The sequence below is a fragment of the Haliotis asinina genome, chromosome 2, assembly GCF_037392515.1.
Source record: "Haliotis asinina isolate JCU_RB_2024 chromosome 2, JCU_Hal_asi_v2, whole genome shotgun sequence".
Lineage (NCBI taxonomy): Eukaryota > Metazoa > Mollusca > Gastropoda > Lepetellida > Haliotidae > Haliotis > Haliotis asinina.
Genome location: NC_090281.1, coordinates 71,082,686 through 71,104,883, shown reverse-complemented (window position 1 = coordinate 71,104,883; position 22,198 = coordinate 71,082,686). Strand labels below are relative to the sequence as shown.

The 22,198-nt window shown below is 38.2% G+C and overlaps 1 protein-coding gene across 1 annotated transcript in view; it reads left to right on the top strand.

Annotated features, from left to right (window-relative positions):
• The first annotated feature begins 5,147 nt into the window (after positions 1-5,147).
• Positions 5,148-22,198, top strand: part of LOC137274239 (protocadherin Fat 4-like) — a 141,742-nt gene continuing 124,691 nt past the window's right edge. The window contains exon 1 of the mRNA XM_067807305.1: positions 5,148-10,760. Coding sequence (XP_067663406.1) covers positions 5,568-10,760 — 5,193 coding nt within the window. The 5' untranslated portion in view covers positions 5,148-5,567. The remainder of the gene's footprint in view (positions 10,761-22,198) is intronic.

Below are 22,198 nucleotides of genomic sequence, written 5' to 3'. Positions count from 1 at the left end.
GCTTATGGTCAATATCAGGATATACCAGGATGATTCATTGTGTTATGAGATTGTGCTGAATTATATTATTAGTGCTTGTGTGCTTATGGTCAATATCAGGATATACCAGGATGATTCATTGTGTTATGGGATTGTGCTGAATTATGTTATTAGTGCTTGTGTGCTTATGGTCAATATCAGGATATACCAGGATGATGCGTTGCGTTATGAGATTGTGCTGAATTATGTTATTGGTGCTTATGTGCTTATGGTCAATATCAGGATATACCAGGATGATGCGTTGTGTTATGAGATTGTATTGAATTATGTTATTGGTGCTTATGTGCTTATGGTCAATATCAGGATATACCAGGATGACGCATTGTGTTGTGAGATTGTATTGAATTATACTATTAGTGCTTCTGTACATCATCTACGATAATGCTATTCTATAATGATGCTTTAGAGGCTTATACCGTGAAGACGTACCAGGATGATGCATTCTGCTATGAGATTGCGTTAAATCATGTTATTAGTGCTCATGATCAATACTGTTTGGTTAAGAGGAAGAATAAAAACATCTATTTCCAAATAAACTGTGCGTCATTTTTCAGAGTGCTGGGATTTTGTCTGCAGTGTGTAGACATTTTGTCCTGCAGGATTTGTCCGGGTGGGGTTTTGTCGGGCCCTCTGCTGGTTAGATTCGTAATGTAAACATTTACGCAATAAGTTTAATGTGTGGGTTCATGAATAAAACAATTTAATTAATAAAATCATTTTATTTTAACCATAACATGTATTACGATTAACTTCTAGTATTCCAGTATACTTCAGGGAAATTAACTTTCGACTGTAATACAAATACTTGGGTATCAACGGGGCAACACTGATGACGAGTTTTAATCTCCATTTGACCTTTCCTGGTAGTGTTTTATAGCTATTTACAGTTGTAATCATGTTTAAGGTTGTGTTTTATATATGGACGCTTGAGTATTCCTTGATTACTACCGCTAAACACTGGTTGAATGCGGCCATCATGGTTGAAAAGACTGTTTGTAACATAATGTAATAGAGACTTGCGTGGTCTTTCTTGGATATATTTGCTACAGAGTCTGTGTTACAAACTGAAAGATAATATACGTAAAAATGGGGATTTTGTTGGTACTATATCAATACCAATATTATTGGTTTTCAAATTGAACAATTTATTTCAGAATTAACATTTTCAGAAGCATTCTTCCCAGATTCCGTGGCAATGACATAGTTCACTCATGCGCAGTTCATCTATATTAATTCAGTATCTCAACCAAGATGGTGTTTACATATTTATAACATTCACCGACATTACGGAGTTACTCAACTCAAAGGAGGCCTACAATTAGCGTACAATGGAAACTGACAACTGTCACAGTCAAATTAATCACGTGACGTCACTAATTGCAGATGCACTGACGTGTCGGCTGTGAGAATTTATAGCTATCTGTCTAGACACATTTCTAATCCAAGTGTCACCGTTCATAAGCCCATTACTCACGCATATCGGGGTAATTAAACACAGAGCTTTAGGAGGGATTAATTAGTTTATTGTTTTACAGTTATCGGCTACAAAGTGTGTCTTCACACACGGGCAATCAACACGTAGCCTTGAGGCAATCAGACTGTCTGGAGACAAAGGTGTTAATTGTGGTAAGATAAAACTATCTTAAAAGATGGGATGATAGCATCGGATTGTTTTCAATATAATGTGTCGGCAAGCTTGTACAACAGTGATATCCTCAGCGCTAAAATCTGGACTAAACTACAATAAACTTTCCGAATTATAATAAATATTGTGTTTATTTACGAACATTTCAAACTTAATTCTTTATTTACCTTAAGTTTTAGAACATATCGACGGTTGCAAAAAAAAGCATAAATTGATACACATAAACATATATTGTGTGGGGTTTTGTAACATAATATTAAGCTCCGTGATGTAAACAAACTCAGTTCAGATGTTTGATAAGCATTTAGTTATAAATAGGTCATATGTTCTGTTTGTTGTTTAATGTCACGTTCAGCTCACCAGTGGGGGTGGTCTGTAAATAGTCTCGAACAGACTCTCCACTGATCAGTAGAAAGAGCATCCATTCACAGATATTGAACATTACCTCACCAAAACGTACATGTATATATGCAACAACGGTTTCTTTAAGACAGACGTAAATTAAGATACTAGCTAAATCTTTGCGATTGACTATAGAATGTGTTTGTCTTTAAAGAATCATTATCATCCTAGTTATGTTGAGTAAGTGTAAAATATGCCTTTAGCATCATAACATAAACCTACAGCTAACTGAAAGGAATCGACAATAGTTCCGTAGCTATACTATACTCTGACCAAGATTCCAAACAATGAAAATAAGAGAACCAGACAGGACAACTAGCGGTTCCTCTTGTTGGTCTTATGTTTCCGTTTACGCTGGTTGTAAGTAAGTATGATGAATATTCAAGATACGCGGTAATTTGGGCACAAATTGTTTTCGTATTACCTGTAACACTGTACAACATAAGTAGTGTATATCTCGCCCTGCGCAATATATAAAGCCATAAATGTACTAGAAATAGAGTTCCCGGTATAAATCATCACCCAAATTGACAATATTGTTATATACGACATAGAAGCTCAAGTATATCCTAGTCATTACTCCACCCCTACTTGAAGCACGATAAAGGGCGAGATTCTGCACGTGGGTTGGTGTATGACGTCACGTCACCTGTGAAGCCCAGAAGTTGACAAATGTGTCTAGCGCCTGTACTATATTTCTGACAGATTTATCAGTATATTCTGTCATCCTCAAACGTTACGTCCAGACAGTTCTTATATCTGTTTGTCTCTGCCTTCAAACGCCCGCCATCAACGTCTGTCTGATCAGCCAGGCAGGAAGGATTCAGTTGTCCGCCATCGTATACATTATAGACGAGCTGAACATGATCTCCGCTCTACTCAAATCTGTGAAGTTTATTTTATCTAACAACTGGAAAATAACATCTGTACAGTAAATTTTCGAATTAAAATGGAAACGCTTGTGTGTGTGTGGGTGTGCGTGCATGCGTGCGTGCGTTCGTTCTTGCTTGCTTGATGGCGTGTGTGTCTGTATTTTACCTGGAACAAAGAACGACGACTGATCTGCTTTTGTTTGTGTATTAATACGCATTTAAAGTGGATTAGCAACAAACCAGTTACACGGAACATGCAAGTCATATAAATGTGACGAGAGTCATAATTGTATATAACTGATTTGATGCGTCATATTAATTTATTCCTCTCTTTGGCATGAACTGTCAAACACGTGATATACTGATCACGATGGAATAAGCCTCACGTCCACAACATGTTGGGAATGTTCATTGCAGCTGCAAAAACGTGCGCCATTGGTGTTGATCGATGTTGGAGTTACCTCCCTTCTCTCAATAACCTGTATTGAATTTTTTTTTTACATTGAAATTTGATCACTTAATAAGACCAACGCAGAATAATAGCATTTATATGATCATAGAAACTTGGTTACGAAAACAGAATCAACAACCACGTGATTTGTTTTTGTTAAATACATATTTTGCAAAGCGAACGAATATCTTGAATATTTACGTTATTCAATATATCTTATTTGAAGTTTTAAATTACATAGTAACTTGTGACACTACTTTCAAGTATTAAGTGTCTTTAATTTCCAGTTAAAACGATTACTCACGACCCAGAGACTGGGGTTAAGTAATGTCTCAGCGCGTGCGGTTTATAATATCACTTGCCACCATCTGCTATCGTTTCATATCTTCGATGCTTCAAGCAAGGCAGTAATGATATCACTCGCTTGGGATAATTCCACATTTTTATCCCCAGGCTTCTCGACATGTACCACGTGTGATGATATAATCTACTACCTTCAGAAAGGGCACATTGAATTTCAATTTGTAAACTGAGTCTTAACATATTAAACCCTATGTATTGTTTCCATACCAATTGGTGCGTTTGTTGACTTGAAAGGTGTGTGTACTCTCTCGTCATAAGAGCGTCCTCTTCGGCGATAATTATTGCAAAGTTGTGTAAATTGCTTTGAGTTTTCTTTGTTCCCCTGCTGACCCGCCTGATTAATTGGCTACTGGTGTTTACCTTCCAACACTACAGATTGCGGCCAACAGGTAAAAAAAACGGATGATAGGTATGTCAACGAAGAAGGTTTGCGCTGAGTCCGCTTGGCTTCTTGGGTCTCTTGTGATTGGACAGCTCGGTTGTCAGTCATTTTCGTGGGCGGAGCGGATATACGCTTCGCTGAGCCCGCTTCGATGGAATCTCAATATATGTGTACTCATTTAAAGCATTGATGCACGCTGTTATGACACAGGAAATATATAGCCACGAGTGATTATTACAGTTTATAACACGACCATTACGAATACGACTTTATGCCACACAGCGTTGTCAATATGATAAAGATAGACATCATGTAACACTGTTATACATCTATTAACTGTTATATATGTATGTTACATGAACGTGATATGTACCAATGGATACCTGATACTTGCGATTTGTACATTCGGTTTGAAGAAATGTCATCAAAGACATATGTGGCCGACACACCTGGGTTTACTTCCCGTTTTAAGCCGTTGAAAAGTCAGCCGAGTAATCTATTGTTCGTGTGTGAAAAGTTTTTAGTTTTTACTATTCCGAGCAGGTGATTTATTGACTTAGACGGTACATATTGCTCATTTATTTTACTTCTGCAGAGTCTTTCCTTAAAATTAGCCTTGCCACATCTTTAAAGAAAATAATAACACATTTTGAAAACGTGAACGAGAACAGCACGAGTCTACGTGTGAAAATATGTACCATAACACAACAATCTAAAATGGAGATGGTCAGTCGATAATTATGCTTTGGTTGAAAATCGTTTCTTTCTGTTTGTCAAACTGACATGAACTGAAGGTGTACTGTGTTATCAACACAAGAGGCGTGGCCTAGCAGGCGATGTCTACCTCGTAACCGTGTCGTTACTGACAATACACACAGCTGGCTTGTCAATCAACCAGCAGTGGGCGGAGCGTTGTGACGTCACGTTCCCATTGCACGCATTCGCTACCGTGAGAGATACACGGCCTAAGAGAATTATGTCTTACTGTGAAAACACTGTGTGTGTTTGAATTTGAGTAAATGTAAGAAGCCACGGATATACATTCAAGATGATACCGACGTGAGTGAGAATGTTTCTCGTGGACTGTGTACGTTTGTGTCACTGTAGATGTCCGTTACAGGGACGAGCACTGTAAAGGTGAGCGGTGAGAGTCATATCGGTCGATTGACGGCGGTGACACAGGAAATACGCTGGTGAGGGACCCTCAAAGTTCACCTGGATATCAAAGTCGTTATCAAGAGGTTTGTACGTCCACCATGCAAAACTTAGGCGATTGTTTTGTCACTGGAACACTTGGGTGATGGAAAGTTTGGAAAGGAAGATCATGTTTGTTGGTTAGCTAGCTGGAATACAGCTTCAAGCACAGGTGTGTACACAGGGCTCGTGCGACCGTGCGTGTGCTCCTGCTGCAACATGGCCTCGGCTAAAAACAGCATCGAGAGGCCTGCTTTAAGGACTTCATATCATGTCATATGTATCATATTATTACAGTTTTTAGTGAAATTTTCTCAAGGCCAGGGCCCAGGGGTGATATTTTACATACCTGAAGAGTCACCCATTGGAACGACGGTAGGGACAATCAACACAACGGCCGGGTATACTTACACTATGCCAACACCGTCGCTATATTTCACTTTAGAAAGTTCAACAGGCAAAATTAAAACTTTGCAAGTTATAAACAGAGAGTCACTATCTGAAGATCAGATCAATATTTTCATTATTGGAAGACACCCTGCTCTGTCCGGTCAACCGATGGAAATTCTCGTGAAAGTTCAGGATATCAATGACAATGTTCCAGTGTTTCAAGAATCTGTTTATCCTGTTGCAATACCCGAAAATTCGCGAACAGGTTCCCAACAACTTTTAGTCACTGCATCCGATGCTGATGAAGGAGAAAATGGAACTATTACAAGTTATAGAATTATTTCAGGCAATGATGATGGTAAATTTCGACTCATTCCCCCAAGTTCCATAACACCATTTATGTATTTGGAAGTCCAAGGAGTTTTAGACCGTGAGACGAGGGACTCATACAAACTGAACGTTTCGGCCAGTGACGGTGGGACACCACCCCTATATGGATTCATACAGTTAGATATTACAATAACTGACACCAATGATAACAACCCAACATTTAACCCAAGTGAGTTCGAGGCTAAAGTGAACGAAAGTGCACCAATTAATACAGCTGTAGTAACTGTCCATGCTACAGATGCTGACAAAGGTTTGAATGCAGAAATTGTGTACAGCCTGAGTGATGAGAACAGTGGACAGTTCAGAGTGGAGGAAAGGACAGGTGTGATCAGGACATTAAAAACTCCCTTGACTTGTACAAGAATCTGTGCTCGTTCACTGAGGTGTATCCCGAACAGCTGCTTGGTGACTGTAGAGGCATCAGACAGAGGATCACCATCCCTCCTTGGTCGTGCTTATGTCACTGTCATCATCAATGATGAAAACAATCACGATCCCGTTATAAGTTTCACTTACTATCCAGACCGAAGTAAGGATTTTGCTACAGTGGATGAGAATGTAACTCCTGGTAAAAAGGTTGCATCTGTGTCTGTCACTGATGATGATTCTGGTGAAAATGGTAACACATCTCTCTCAATCATTGGAGGTAATGAACTTGGACATTTTAAACTTGTCACACTCTTTAGTCAATACCTAAGTATAAATTTGATTCAGGTCATTGGAGATTTGGACAGGGAGAAAGTGAGCATGTATAACCTCACAATGAAAGCAGTGGATCATGGATACCCTCAACGTAGTTCCACCGGCCATCTGATTATCTATGTAAGTGATGCTAACGACCATGCTCCTGTTTTTGCGAAACATGAGTACAGGGTGAAGATGAGCGAACTTGAATTGCCAGGAAGTTTTGTTGAAAGTGTGACAGCTTCAGATGAAGATTCAGGCCCAAACTCTGCATTGTCATATTCAATTGTGACAGGAAATGAACTGAATTGGTTCCGGATTGATCCAGCTACAGGTCTTGTAACTACCCAGGACAAGCTTGACCATGAAACTACCTTCCAGGTCATCATGAATATATCGGCAAAAGATGGAGGTGCTCAGATATTCAGAAACTACACCACGCTGATTGTTGAGATTCTTGATGAGAATGATGTAGTTCCAACATTTGATCGATCAATGTATGATGTGAATGTTCGAGAGGACATAGGAGTTGGATCTGATATCATCACTTTAACAGCAACAGACACTGACGAAGGCTTGAATGGAACTGTCCGGTACCTGTTTCACCCAAGTGTTGATCGAAGCTATCCAAACACATTCCAAATGAATTCTATCAGTGGCAGGATCAGAACAGCTAAAGAGTTAGATCGAGAGACTGTTCCTAAATACACCATCTTAGTAATAGCTAGAGATGGTGGAAACCCATCACTTTCATCCACAGCCTCTGTGATAGTAAACCTGAATGATGTGAATGACAACGCTCCTACATTCCAACCCCGACAGTACTTCAGCAGTATCCTAGAGAACCAGCCATCAGGGACTGATGTGGTCCAGGTGTTTGCCTTTGATCCAGATGAAGGACTCAACAGACGCATCACCTACAGCTTCTTTGGGGACAGCTTCAGCAGCTTCTCCATTGAAGCATCCACTGGAATAGTTCGGACAACCAAACAGCTGGACAAGAGTCGCAGCCCATACCGTCTGACTGTGCGGAGTACTGATGGTGGAGGTAAGATTGCATCCCCTGATGCTTCTTTGGAGGTCACAGTCGCCAACGTTAACGACCCTGCTCCACAATTTAGTGGTCAGAGCTACACATTCTCTATTGAAGAAGTTGGTGAAAATCAGATTCCTGATGTGAGCAGAAGTGTTGGAAGAGTGACGGCAACTGTGTCAGACAACTCCCCTGTGACATATGCTATTGTCGGGGGCGATCCTTATGGAATCTTCAAAATTGATAGAACGTCTGGGCTGATTACCACTGTGAAGAAGGTGGACAGAGAAGTACAGTCTGAGTTCCACCTGAAGGTAATTGCAAGTGGTGGTTCTCGCTTCCGGGAGACATCGGTGAAGGTGGAGGTCACTGACATCAATGATAACTCACCTGTCTTTGTGGACCAAACCATGGAGACCTCCGTCCATGAGAACTGGCCAATCGGTCGCAACATCTACCATGCAGAAGCTAGGGATGCTGACTTTGGGCCCAACTCGGATCTTTCCTACACCCTGACTTCTAATTCTAATAATGTGTTCATGATAAAGGCCCAGACAGGAGTGATTTACCTGAACAAGCCACTCGACCAACTGCCATCCAACAGAACCACCCACACCCTTACTGTAACTGCAACTGATGCAGGAACACCCCAGCTCTCTACCACTGTCGACATCACTGTCTTCATCCAAGATGTCAATGATCATAACCCTGTTTATCAAAGCAGTCATTATGAGAGGTCTATCCATGAGTCTAAACCAGTCAATGAACCAATATTCCAACTTATTGCCATTGATGAAGACTTGGGCCAGAATGGTGCTCTCGTCTACAACATCACAAGAGGAAATCTGCAACAAAGGTTTGGTATATTTCCTGATGGTACTCTCTATGTTGCTCATGAGCTAGACAGAGAAGAAAGGGACATCTATTCCTTGTCTGTGACTGTCAGCGACCAGGGTGAAGAACCTAGAAGCTCAGTAGCCAACATAACATTTCACATTCTTGATGACAATGACAACAAACCAGTTTTCAGCAATGACACTTATGAATTCTATGTTCGAGAAAACATGCCCTTGAGAACCTTCACTGGAACAGTTCGGGCAACAGATGCTGATATAGGTAGAAATGCAGAGATTATTTTCTCTGTTGGAGGTGATCAAACCAATTTTACTATAAATCCTCAAACAGGAGAGGTATTCACATTGAAATCGTTTGATAGAGAAAGTATGCAGAATCTCATGGGAAGGGATTATTATGCTTTTGAGGTAACAGCAACCGATAACGGACTGAAACGTCTTCATGAAACTGCTTTAGTGAAAGTTTATGTCACAGATGATAATGATAACCCACCAATCTTCTCGAAGCAAATCTACACTTCATCTGTGATGGAAAATGCCCAGCCTGAAGTGAGACTCACTACTGTCACAGCCACTGATGTTGATATTGGAGAAAATGGAGCAATTTCTTACGTGTTCCTTTCTGGAAATGAAGAGAAGAAGTTCAAGATTGATGAAACATCGGGTAATGTCATTCTCATCGGTAAACTAGATCGTGAAACGATAGATCACTACGACCTTATCATCTTGGCATCTGACTCTGTAGATGTGAGCAACCGCCTCAGTGCCACTGCTACTCTGCACATCACTGTCATGGACTTCAATGACAACATACCATTGTTTGTCTCTCCTCCATCAGAAGCCAGCATCCCTGAGTCAACCCAGCCTGGAAAACTTATTGCCTCGTTTTCTGCAGTGGATGATGACATTGCCAACAATGCCGTCCTCTTCTATGACATCAACATTGGTAACAATGGAAACTTCTTCAACCTGGACAGGCACACAGGTAAACTCTACCTGAACAAACCCCTGGACTACGAGAGCATCAAGAAGTTTACTTTGGAGATCATGGTGTCTGATGCTGGGGATGGTGAACACCAAACACTGTCATCCAGCACCTCGTTCGTTGTCAATGTCCTTGACGCCAATGACAATGCTCCCATATTCACTGATGGGTCCATCTCAAGCTCTGTGAGGGAAGATTCCTCAAAGGGCAAGAATGTGGCTTCTGCTAATGCCATTGATGCGGACTCGGGTCCAAACGGACAGATTCTGTACAGCATCATTCAACAGAATCCTGTGGGCAACAACTTCCAGATTAACCCTGCAACTGGTGATATTTACATCCATGAGAAGGTTGATCGAGAAGTATCTGACCTCTACACAATAACCGTCATGGCAACAGATCAGGCAACAGATCCACTTTTGAGACTCTCTTCCACGAAAATTGTCAGTCTTATGATCCTTGATGTAAATGACAATGCACCAACATTTAAGTCTCAGAATACATTTCCTGTTTCTTCAAGTGCCACTCGTAGCATCATCACCAGAATTGAAGCAGATGATCCAGACGCAGGTAATAATGGACGCATATCATTCAGTATGGTGTCTGGTGATACTACTCTGTTCTCATTGTCCTCCAGCGGACAGTTGAACCTGTTGAAGAACTTCCCTGTTAATCCTGTCTCCTACTCCCTGACAGTCAAGGCCACTGACCATGGACAGGACGATGGGAGGCCCGATCCCAAATCAACAAGCATGGACTTTACAGTTTTGGTCATATCTGAAAGTGGTGGTCCCATATTCTCTTCACGTTCATACAGTAGTGGTGTTCAAGAGAACCAGCCTGTTGGTACAAGCGTTTTGCAAGTAGATGCCACATCTTCCCAGTCTGGATTACGTGTAGAATACTTCCTCACAGGCATTTCAGGCTCCGCAGGAAGGATATTTGACATTAATAAATCAACTGGAAGGCTTACCACTGCACAAGTTCTTGACAGGGAAAAATTACCGGAATATGTGGATGTCACCATTTATGCTGCACTGATTAGTGGAAATGGCCCAAGAACTCGCTCCACTCAGGTAAGATGGAAACCATTCCTATAGTGAAAGTAGACCTCTGTGTGAAAATTGGCTACATCATTTCTGTGTGAACCTCTATTGTTTGTAATTGCTTGAAGAATGAGTTTTTATAAAGTTCTTTTTTGTTCTGGTAAGATCAGCATATAATGGCATCTATCATCACACAAAGATCACCTGAAAATTATACTGTAATCAAGTTTTTGCTGGTGGACTCACTCTTGAGTTGAGAACAAATTCATGGATACAATTTGAGTGTTGTTGAATTTATTCCAACAATGAAGAAAGAAAATATACACATTGTTGAATTTTTTTTATGTCAATATTGATTGTAGCCAGTTTGTAATACAGTCATTACTGTGACTGAGAAAGATTTGAAATCACCATGGAAACACGATTTCTGCAATATAAAGTTTTCACTTTATCTCTGCTGAAAACAAAACAGATGCATATGTTCCAGCATGTCAGACTGATTATATTAAAAACATATCCAAGGAATAGAATTTTTCTTCAATTTCAATTTCAGGAACAAGTTTCTCAGGTTTTTGACATCAGATTCAATTTCTGTTTCCATGGTATATTCAAATATTTTCTCTTGTATTGAATTTCATGTCAAACCTTATTCTCCGCAGACCTGCAAGAATACATTTACACTGCAGCACAGCCATTTACTGACACTGTATACCTCAAGCCCTACATCGCTATTGGTTTTCTTAGAAAACTCATCACATTACACATTCTTTCAGTGTGCCCCAAGTAGCCCAACAAACAATACACAATCTGTCAGTAGAGAATAAACTAGCATGCCAAATGGATATGATTGAAATTCAAATCTTGACAAAATGTATTTTTCTTTAATGTATTTTCACATCAACAAAGCATTTTCTTGACAAGTGGCGTTAGCATGTCCCAGGGAAAACACATATCTCTTTGAATATCTATAATGGAATTTGAATACTTTTTTAATTCGTTTGAGTAACCTGCTTTAAGATGAATCATGAAACTTGTTTATTTAATATATTTTAAGAAACAGGTTATTGATTTTAACAAAGATTATAAAATGATTGTAATATCCACTGATAAAATCCCCATGGAAGAAAATCCAGTGGGATGCTGTAGATTTTGGATCCTGTTTTAAATTCAGTTTGTTTTTTTTCACTGGTTCAAATAAGCTTCATCTTGCATTCAATCTCTTATATAACAGCATACCCTGCTTTCCCATGTGATTTCAGACTCGTTATAATCAATAATAATGTAATAATAGAACCGCAGAAACATTTCCCATGATTCTCAGCATTGTACCTGAAAACGGGAAGCTGTTGACAATGATTGCATTGACTACTGACCTACTAAAGGCTAACTCTAGTTCAGCCCCTCAGAACCAAGCTATAATATTGACTTGATCAAGACACCTACTGTTCACGCTTATTTGCAATAGATCTATTGGTATTCGAGCTTTTCCTGTCTCTGCTATTGAAGTGGTGGTATATGGACTGGTGTATAATCTGTTTATACTGTATCGGTTGTCACTCCTATGTTATGTCAGGCTGGTACCTGTGGGGTGTGGGTAAGGCTGGCTAGTGCACAGCACTTGAAATCATTGTTAAGGGGAATATTGCAATGGCTGTTGTGTTCTTGGCGTTCCTTCTGTGTTGTATTCCACAGGAAGAAAATAATACTTGAAATGTTTGTGCCCCTTTCAATGGAAAATGTCTAGAAGTATTTGATAGGGATAGACTGTAAGTTATACAGCTGGTGAGTAAGTGATTAATTCCAGGGCCAGTTTAATGTTGATATGTGGTGCACACTTTGTTCCTCTGAAACACGGCTGTTTAGAGTGGGAAGGTGATAATACCTGCCATAATATGTTTCAGTGTTTCTTCACTAATGCAATTACTTTATCATGTGCATGTAAAGCAGGAAATACCATGAAATGTTTACTGCAAAGTACATTTTGTTGAATATTGCTGATGTTGCATAAACATTAACTCACTCACTCACTCACTCACTCACTCACTCACTCACTCACTCACTCACTCACTCACTCACTCACTCACTCACTCACTAAAGAAATTAAAGCTATACTAGAATCTCAGAGTCTGTTCAAAATATTTATGTGAAGAAGCCAAATATTTTTATTGAGTTTGTTGATGGCCAAGAAGTGTTACCATTTTAATAAATAAAGGTTAATTTCAAATAGAGGTTGGATTTCCAAGGGAGATAATTTATATGACATGTGTGATGAGGAGAACCTGAATGTATAGGCCCTGTACCATCTTGCCAGTGATTTATCCCTGGTTCCGTTTAATTTACAGCTTGACTGTAACCAAACTGCAAGATGTCTTTGTTTCAGAAAAATTGCCAGGATTACCTTGTCTGGTGTGAATTAGAAATTCTGCCAATAAACATGAAATTGATTGTAACCCAATACAGGCGAACTTGGTTCAACTCAGATTCTTCATGGAGGGAATACTAATTTGTCTGGTGATCAGACCAGGTCATTAATGAATGCATTATTTGGAATGTACGCTTAGGTATGGAATGTCACTGCAATTCACAAGAGGTCTTTCATTTTGGATGCAGTGTAAGCTTCTGAGCTCTTGCTTGACATTGAGAGCTTCTATTGTGATGTACTGGTAGTGAATACAGAATGTGATTAATTGGTTGAGTGGTGGAATTTCTGCTGCACAGTCAGGTAAAAAGATGCACTTGGGATGTTGTAAAAAGATGTGGAATATGATTAGTAGTTTTATAAATAAAAGTAATTTAAAACTTTGTTATACACTTACCAATATTGTCTTATTTCATTGACTACATGATCAATGTTTAATTATCATAGCGTTGGCTAGTATAGGTATGGAAGAATGTAATGTATATTTTAAATTACTTACTTAAATATTGTGGTTTATAAAATACTTTTCAAAGCATTAAGTTTTAAAACAAATTTGATTTAATGAAATAAATAATAACAAGAGAATAAGAATCCTAAGTAACATGAATTAAAAATCCTTAACGAATAACTTGTTTCTATCTAATACATTATCAGAGATTATTAGTCTCCATGGGATTTTTCTGTTGAGAAATATGATATTGAATGTAGTCAATCTGCTGATCAGTACCTATCCCATGTGTGAAGGGTATTTAGATTGAGATTACCTGTCGATTGGATATACCAAGCAGACAGTTTGTTCTACTTAGTATCCTTGGAGAAGAGTAATGATTTTACCCACAGTGAGTCAATCCTTTATTAATATCGTGGGTCAGATCATCAACACTAATACGGTTATCGAGTCGAAACATTCTGACAGGTTTGTGTGAAAGTCAAGCAGACATTTGGTGATCAATTTCTCTTATTTGTATATTGGGAATTTGTGACTCACTCCCCTAAGGCTTCACCTCAAGAATGGACATTTATTTCCAAAGAAAATAATCGATTGTACTGCATCATGGTAACAGTAATGTGTGACAAATGTGTCAGCGAAGTTCAAACACATCTGTTAACTTTAGTTAAATGTATTTAGTTCAAAGAGGATAGAATTATCTGTCAGACGTTTTTTCGCTTTTGGTCCGAGGCCGCTTTTCAGAATTTATGTACACCATTGTACAATATTCTATACTGTGATTGTGTATAACTTAATTTTAGTGGATTTTAGGCAGGACAAATATGTGACACACATGAACATTCTGCTAATATCTTTTTTGTCAGGTTCTTGTTTCGGCAGTGATCATGTTGCCTTTATGTTATACTTAGCTCCAGATAACAGTGAGTCAAGTGTCTGTAAGACTCCCTTCAGAGTTTAGGTCGCAGTACTGATTTGATTTGTATCAGCTGATAAATACTCTATTTTCCCAAAGCTCGTTATTGGACAAGCAATAAGATTTTCAAATGGATCTTATGTTGAATTGGATTATGAGATACTGATAGCTTGAATTTTCCTTGGCGTTCATGGCGATATTTGAGCTAAAAAAGTTTGTGGTGTTTAACCCCCACAGGTGCTTGCCTCCTTTGTGGAAGTAATGACACATGAATATAGAGTTGAACACTTAATAAGTATAATTCATGTTAGCTTTCTTGGAGACTATCGGCTAGATTTGGGTCACATATAATATGGACTAGATGTTTATATAATCCTCAATGCTTCACTGACCATGCACACATTGGGTTAACATGATGGTATACTTGATGCAGGGTAGCCTCCAACCCTGATGACAAGCACCTGTCACCATCTTGTGACATCGGCACATCACAGGATGAATAGGAGCCTCTGTGTTTTGTAACACTCGGATGAGTTACGACCTTCGTATTTTTATTTCTTGGGAGCCTGTTACAAATTTTCTCCATCAGGGAAATGATGCCCCAAATGATTGGAATCTTCCCGATTATTGAACCACACCTTTCCAAAATTTCATCATAGACTTACTTGCCTGTATCAGATGTCTTGTTTATTCTTTCAAGATAAGTATTTTTTTCTCACCATGTAATGGAATCGATAAGATGTTACTTTAGTTTCTTTTGGACAATGGTTATTGATTTCTGCACTTTCTGTTAAAAGCAATAATCCTTTGTATGGTAATAACAGCATCAAGTTTATGTTGTAAATATTTTGTGTTACGTCCTATTGGGTATTGATTGCACAGAGCATGTTTGTTTGTAGCTTGACAACTCGAGCTGTGATATAAAGTGATTGGCTAATTTCCAATATCAGCTGGTCCCTAGGCTGCACAAGAGGGTAACACAATAGTTAAACCACTTGGGTTGTTGGGGACACGCTATTCTATAAACTGACCTTGAAACAGTAAATCCATAATACTCCTTGCTAGGCTATAATAACCTTGCAAGTTTAGATTCATCTGGGCTCCAGTATATCATAACATTATTTGATAAATCATATTTCAATTTTTCATGCTGATTATTAGTGAGTAAGTATGTTTTTACACTGCTTTTAGCAATATTCCCGCAATAGCACAGTGTGCTAGACACCAGAAATGGGTGTCATGGTTTGTATCCATGTGGGGAATCAAACCCGGTTCTACGTTGTGATGTGTGGATGCTATAGCCATAACGCTACGCTACCGCCCCATTAATTGCCAGTCATGGAACACACGTGTTCAATATGGAGGTAAAAACCCATGGACACAACACCTTCTTTGAAACTGACATATTTATTCCTGTATTCCTTTTACAAGAAAATAGATATGCAGCCATGGAACTTCAAAGTCAAAACAAATAGGACAGGGAGATCAGAAATCAGGATGCAGTATGTTTTCCTTTCTGACAAACACACAAAATACAAAACAAGTCAACATACCATTCACACATGATGGACAAGGATCAAGATGTGGATGATAAATCATGGTAGCTCTTTTTCAAAATACAACATGTGAATAAATCTAAAAAAAACACATAGCATATTTCAGGAACATCATTTAATATTTTTAACAGTGCTGAATGTATCTGTTTTCTAGTAAACTATTAGAACGAGATGTTGTGTCTTGTAAATGTGTGAGGAGGAAATTTACATTAAGTTTGATCAGGAATCATCTGAAGTAATCAATTGAGTAAACGAAGAAAAGGAATTAGATGTTTCATGTTTCGAACATAACTCTTAATGGTTTTGAAGAGAAACAAAGCAGGTTTTGATGTTCCCTAAATCTCTATAACAACAAGTAGCCTCTTTGCAAACAGCTTTTCCATGTGATCATTCGATTCAATTAAGTGGTTGTTCACTGGGAGAAATTAATCCCAGTGATAAATGCTATACTGAGGACCTTATTATTGACTAAGCGGTATCAATTATTAAATTTTATGATGGCTTTCTGTAGGATTATGTTCAGGTATAAATATTTAAACACAGGACTGAAATAGTATCTTCCAGACAACTGATTTTAGCATAGGACCTGTGAAACCTACATCTGAGAGTGTTACTGTAGATGTGACAGCAAATATGAATATGGCAGTAACTTGGTTACAGTTTATGTTCCAATAATGGAGCATGAAACTTATTGAACATTCCATCACGTTCCACGTTTATGTTATTCATTTTGTAGAAAACATTACCACTGCTGAAATTAATAGGATTTAGCAGAGATTTCTATTTCTAATACTGTTTGAGAGGGTAATGAAGAGTTCTATTGTGACTAGCAAGTTAGTTCAGCTTATGTGTGGAAGAACGTTAATGTAATTTTGCCCAAATCTGAAGTTATGCAACTTTAAAGTTGTTTAGCTTTAATGTAGTTCCACTTAAAATGGGAGCACTTTAATGTAGAGATTATTAAAGATAACAATGCCTTGTTAAGAGATTCTGCTACTGACCTAGATCTCTGTGACAAGATGACGTGATATTTTGATAATAGCTGCATGATTGTATGTATATCATGTTCATATGTTGTTATATGGAGATCACTGTGTGTGACATGGACTTCATGTAGTGTCAGCTAGTCTGCTCTTCCGATTCAGTGATTTAGAATGAACTCGCACAAATGTGACCTTTTCAAACAGCATTCCAGTCTCTAAATATGGCTTGCTATCCTCCTTTGCACTTGTGACATTTTATAAAGATCGTAGAACTGAGGTTGTTGAAATAATTTGAAGTTTATATATCTTTTTCTAAAGCTTGAGGATGAATCCTAACACCGATGGTTGATTAATGGTTTATGCTATTGATGGTTTGTACAGTTACAAACCTTTGCTGACATGTCATAGTATGCTAATGACACTACTTTGTGTAGATCAGTGTTCACTAGTCGATTATTTACAGACTACAGCCGTTAAGGTGGAAATCAGTCACCTGCAGTATAAAACAACAAAAATGAAAAAATAGAGTTACTAGCCTGTAGACTACCATACGTTATTGATAGTTTTATTGTTGGAAGCCTTTGTCCGTTTTAGTTTATTAGTGGTCTGTCTTTACAGGTACAAGCCTGTAGGTTATCAGCCAACTTCTCATAGCCTTTATCTACAGCTACCAACTGTCTGTGAAGCCAGAGCTATGTTGTTTGGTTACATGGGTATTTACTACTTGATGAAATACGCAACACTTTATTAACATGTTATGGTTACAAACTCCTTATTGATTTAAACACAGGCCACTGCTGGTTACACAGTGTTGAAGTAGCCACAGATTTCGCTCACTTTCTCAGAAATAGGCGCCAGGGGTTTGGAACCCTCTCCTCAAATAAGCAGGTACCATTGGTAATTGTCCTAAGTGAAGCCCATCGGTTTGTAGTTCAAGTTGAGGGGACTGTGTCAGATAAAGGGGAAAAAATGGCCATAAATCATGTTTTGACATGTGGAATATATGTTGTGTTGTCAATGAGATACTAAGTATAGGGTGTCATATTTGAAATGGTTTGATGGGAGGACAATGGCGGGTCACATGACACTTTTCTTGTTTGATAGCCATGTCAACAGGTTTCTTAACCAACAATCATGATACAATTTAGTATAACTCTCTTGTGGAGGATGCAGAATTGGTAACTGGGAAATGTTTTTGAAATATGTTTGTCCGTAAGGATTGTTGTTGTTTGCATAATCATTGTTTTACAAGATTTTTAGGATATTTTGGTTTTCTAAAAAAGATTTTAACAAGTCAGGTGTGATGTGAAAATAGTTTCAGTTCTTGCTGTGTTAGCTATAGTGTGCTAGAAGGAAAATATGTTAAAAATAGATGTTGAAACCTTTTCCGATTTTTTTGTTTTGGTGCTTTTGTACTTTTTCTTCTTTTTCTCTGTGATGTATGAACTTATCAAGGAAGGGAATTAGCACTTCCACTATTGGAATTAGTTTGTGAGACACGGTTCTTGTGGCTGAGGTCAGTGTGATGACACTGGGGAATTTTGATGTACACAAGGTGGGAATAGCACTGTGACATTTACCATACAACTACTTCTAATGAAAAACTAACAGAGCATCAAGGGAATGAGAGGCCACAATTTCTCACCTGATCCAACTAAGGATGGAACATCTTGATGACTCCATTCTTGACAATATGTTGTCCTTGGGAATAAGTTGTTTATAATGAGGTAATTTGTGGACGTGAAGCAATGTATTTATAACAGTTGTTATTTGGGTTTAAAAAGAACTATGAAATTCATATTTCCCAAGACAATGTTTCTGTAAATGTTTTGGTTTCAAGTAATTTCTCTGATTATAAAACTTTTTTTGTAAAAGTTAATTTTCATGATAGTACTTTTGCTGTGGATCATATTTCATATTTTATATTTCAGTATGGTCTTTTATGTGTAAAGTCAAACATTTTGGCTCAGTTTGACAAAAGGGATTGAGTGAAAAATGTCATAAATATATAATCACCATTATTTCCAGTTAATAAAAGGGTATGTACATTTCATGTTTCAAAATGATCATTTTGAAGATCTGTTTGAAAAAATCAAATTAGCATGTTTTTATTCAAGTTACATGATGCTGTAGGGGATATTAACATGAAGCGGCCATCATCTGGTCATGAGGTTAATCACAGGAAAGCAGTATGTCGTAAACTGTCTCTGATGTAATGTTGCCCCAGCAGCCAGCTTATAGCCGACTGTCTGCTCCCTAATCTCCATAGCCCTTCCTTCCACCCGCTCTGATGATCCTGAAGAGATAATTACTTCTTGTTCAAATCCTCAAAGCAGCTTATAACAAAGAAAAAAGCTACTTTTCAGTAAATGAGAGAAACTGGCAGATTTCCCCAGACGTGTTATGCAATATATCTCTCACAGAGCCTGGTCCTGTCATTGTCTCTATAGTCCCCCACTGCGGAGGTGTTAGGAGTAATTGGTGCATACCTGTTGGGAGGGTAAAGGTGTACCTCTCTCATCTACGTCGTTACCTTTCATGGGTCATGTCTGAGGTGGCTGGACACACCAGGGGGTACATCAAGAATGTTTGCCACAAAACTGGTTTGAATTAGCCGTTTAACTCAATAAACAGTTAAGAATATAATCAACTACTTCAATGTCAACACAGGTTCATTGGACAGAGGCTCTTTGTTGTTGGAACTGTGGAAAAGAAAATGTCTTGGAAAATCTGTAAGTTCACTCTCAGCCTAAGAACAAGCTGGTTGTTCACTGTGAGAAATTCGATTTTTGTCACATGTTGGATCAGAAATATAAGTGTTAGAGAACCTATATTTTGCAATTAATCATAAATTTAACTCTTATCTTGATAGGTACAATTGATGTAGGTTTCAGATATTGTTTTCACATTTTTAGCATATTTTGTGTATCAATTTTATCGTTTAGTGCAGTTTGAAATTTTGCTCATTTCTTAAAAGAGATTTAATATTTGATAGGAGGGTGTTGTCAGAGAACCTTAATATGATAAAAAAGAATGAAAACTTTGAAATATTTCCTGTGTCAAGTGGTCTGTTTGTTGAAGCATTCGATATCATCACCTGTGTTTTGAGGCGAAAAGTGTCATTTTCACCAAAGGGGAAAGATTGTGTGTTTGCAAACACCAGTCTGGGTTTTGTCCCAATATTGACAGCATAGGGACTAAGCCAGTTTAATGTTTGTCTGTCGTGGGCAAATTCTCTTCCAGCTGACAACTAGCCATTACTATCACTTCTTGCTGCTGCTCTGAGATTTGTTATAATGTAAGGTTTATAGAGGTCTGGAGTTTGGGATCTACCATGTTCAATTTCCTGTGTTAAGGTTTAACAGTAAATTGTTTACATTTTGAAGTTTTGTGTATTTTGCATGAAAGCCTATACAGGAAATATTTTTTTGCATTTAATGAAACAAAATTCTGTGTCCTGCTCTTTGCTTTATACATGGACCATTGATTTAAATGTATTTCTTTTTCATATAGATTTTCAAAAACCTTGGTAGTATTTGAAACGTAAAAAAATGTCTCCTTATAAGGCAAAAAAATTAAAAAATCTAATTAAATGTTAACAACACTACACATTAATGTGTCAACATAGCCTGAACTTAACTTCATTATAGTAAATTATGATAGGTGCATATTGACCATTATTACACTAAGTTTGTGGCAGTAGTTGTTTGGAAATCAGTATTTTGATAACTCTAAGGGTGGACAACCTCCATGTTATTTCATTCAAAGGCTTTTGTATGGACTTTTAGTGTCTGTTCAGCCTGGGCTACCCTTATTGAATGTGCTATGAACACCAGCAAATACTCCAGCGCCCTCTACTGAGACCATATGAAAACGAGCAATGGAGAATTTCTAATACTTCGCTCAGACAAAGAACATGTTCAATAATGACTCTCCTGTGGCTGCCACTGTACAACACTATTGACATACTGCCTATTGTCAAATGACAGCTGTCCTATTCATGTTTTGGTTATTTTGTATATATGCATTAATACCAATAACACTGTACATTCAATAACCTGCTTGATGAAATACATTATGAAGAAATGAAACAAAAGGAGCCAGTCATGTAGACAGAAAGAAAATCAGACACTAATTGTGATTTCCATGGTTACGTATTGTGTTGAGTAGGTTAAGTGTGGTGGTTGCAGTATTTGCTAAATTTGAGACTAATTTGTGTGAATATAGCTCACATATTTGTCTTGAAGTCGTAAGTTGAAGTAAGAAAACACCTCATGTCGACTTGGCTGTGATGACATTATGTGATACGTTGTGTGGATAGGTCCTCAAATAGCAATCTTGTCTTTGTGCGATAATGGGAATATTTTCATTTGGCGATCCAGTGTTGTTGAGTGTTTGCTCATATGTCTCCCCTGGCCTCAATAGCGGGATTGATAAAATCATGCAACTTGAATACTCTGTACAGCTTCTCTTGCGAAGAAGACGTGACACAGAATAGAAAGACGATCGCACATGTCTTCCAAACCTTTTCAAACGTGGTTGTGATCGTTGAATGACAATGATCTGGCTCGGAACTCTGTCCGCCTGGCTGAACGCAGATAGACTTGCATATCACCATTGGATAAAGAAAAACAAGGCCCCAGGCCTGCCATTTAACAGCATTAGGAGATTTATTTACTCTTGAACTGAATTCAACTGTACTCTTCAAATAAACGATGCACAGCATTCATCTCTTGGACTGTAATAGTCAAGTATTTTCTGCTTGTGCTGGTTGTGTTTTACAAAATGTTGACATTTCTGGTTGAGCTCTGGGCTAGACTGGTGGTGTGTTGTAGAGCTTTTGTCCAGCCGTCTCACAGTCCACTAGCTTCATTCAGAGTGTGACAGATTTGAAACGTGTATGTTCAGCCTAAATTGTATCAAATGTACCTATAAACCTGCTAATGTCTTTATGAAAGTACATTTTCTCTTCACACAGAATATTTAGCTGGTTCTATTCAGTTGTAAAGCTGGTATCACCTGATGGATGGCCATAGCTCCCTCGTCACCCTCTTTGAGCATCCAACCAGGTTGAGATCAGGCTGAACCCAAACAAGTTTAAAATCCTATCTGACTGGGACAACACCATAGAGATTTTCTGCTATGG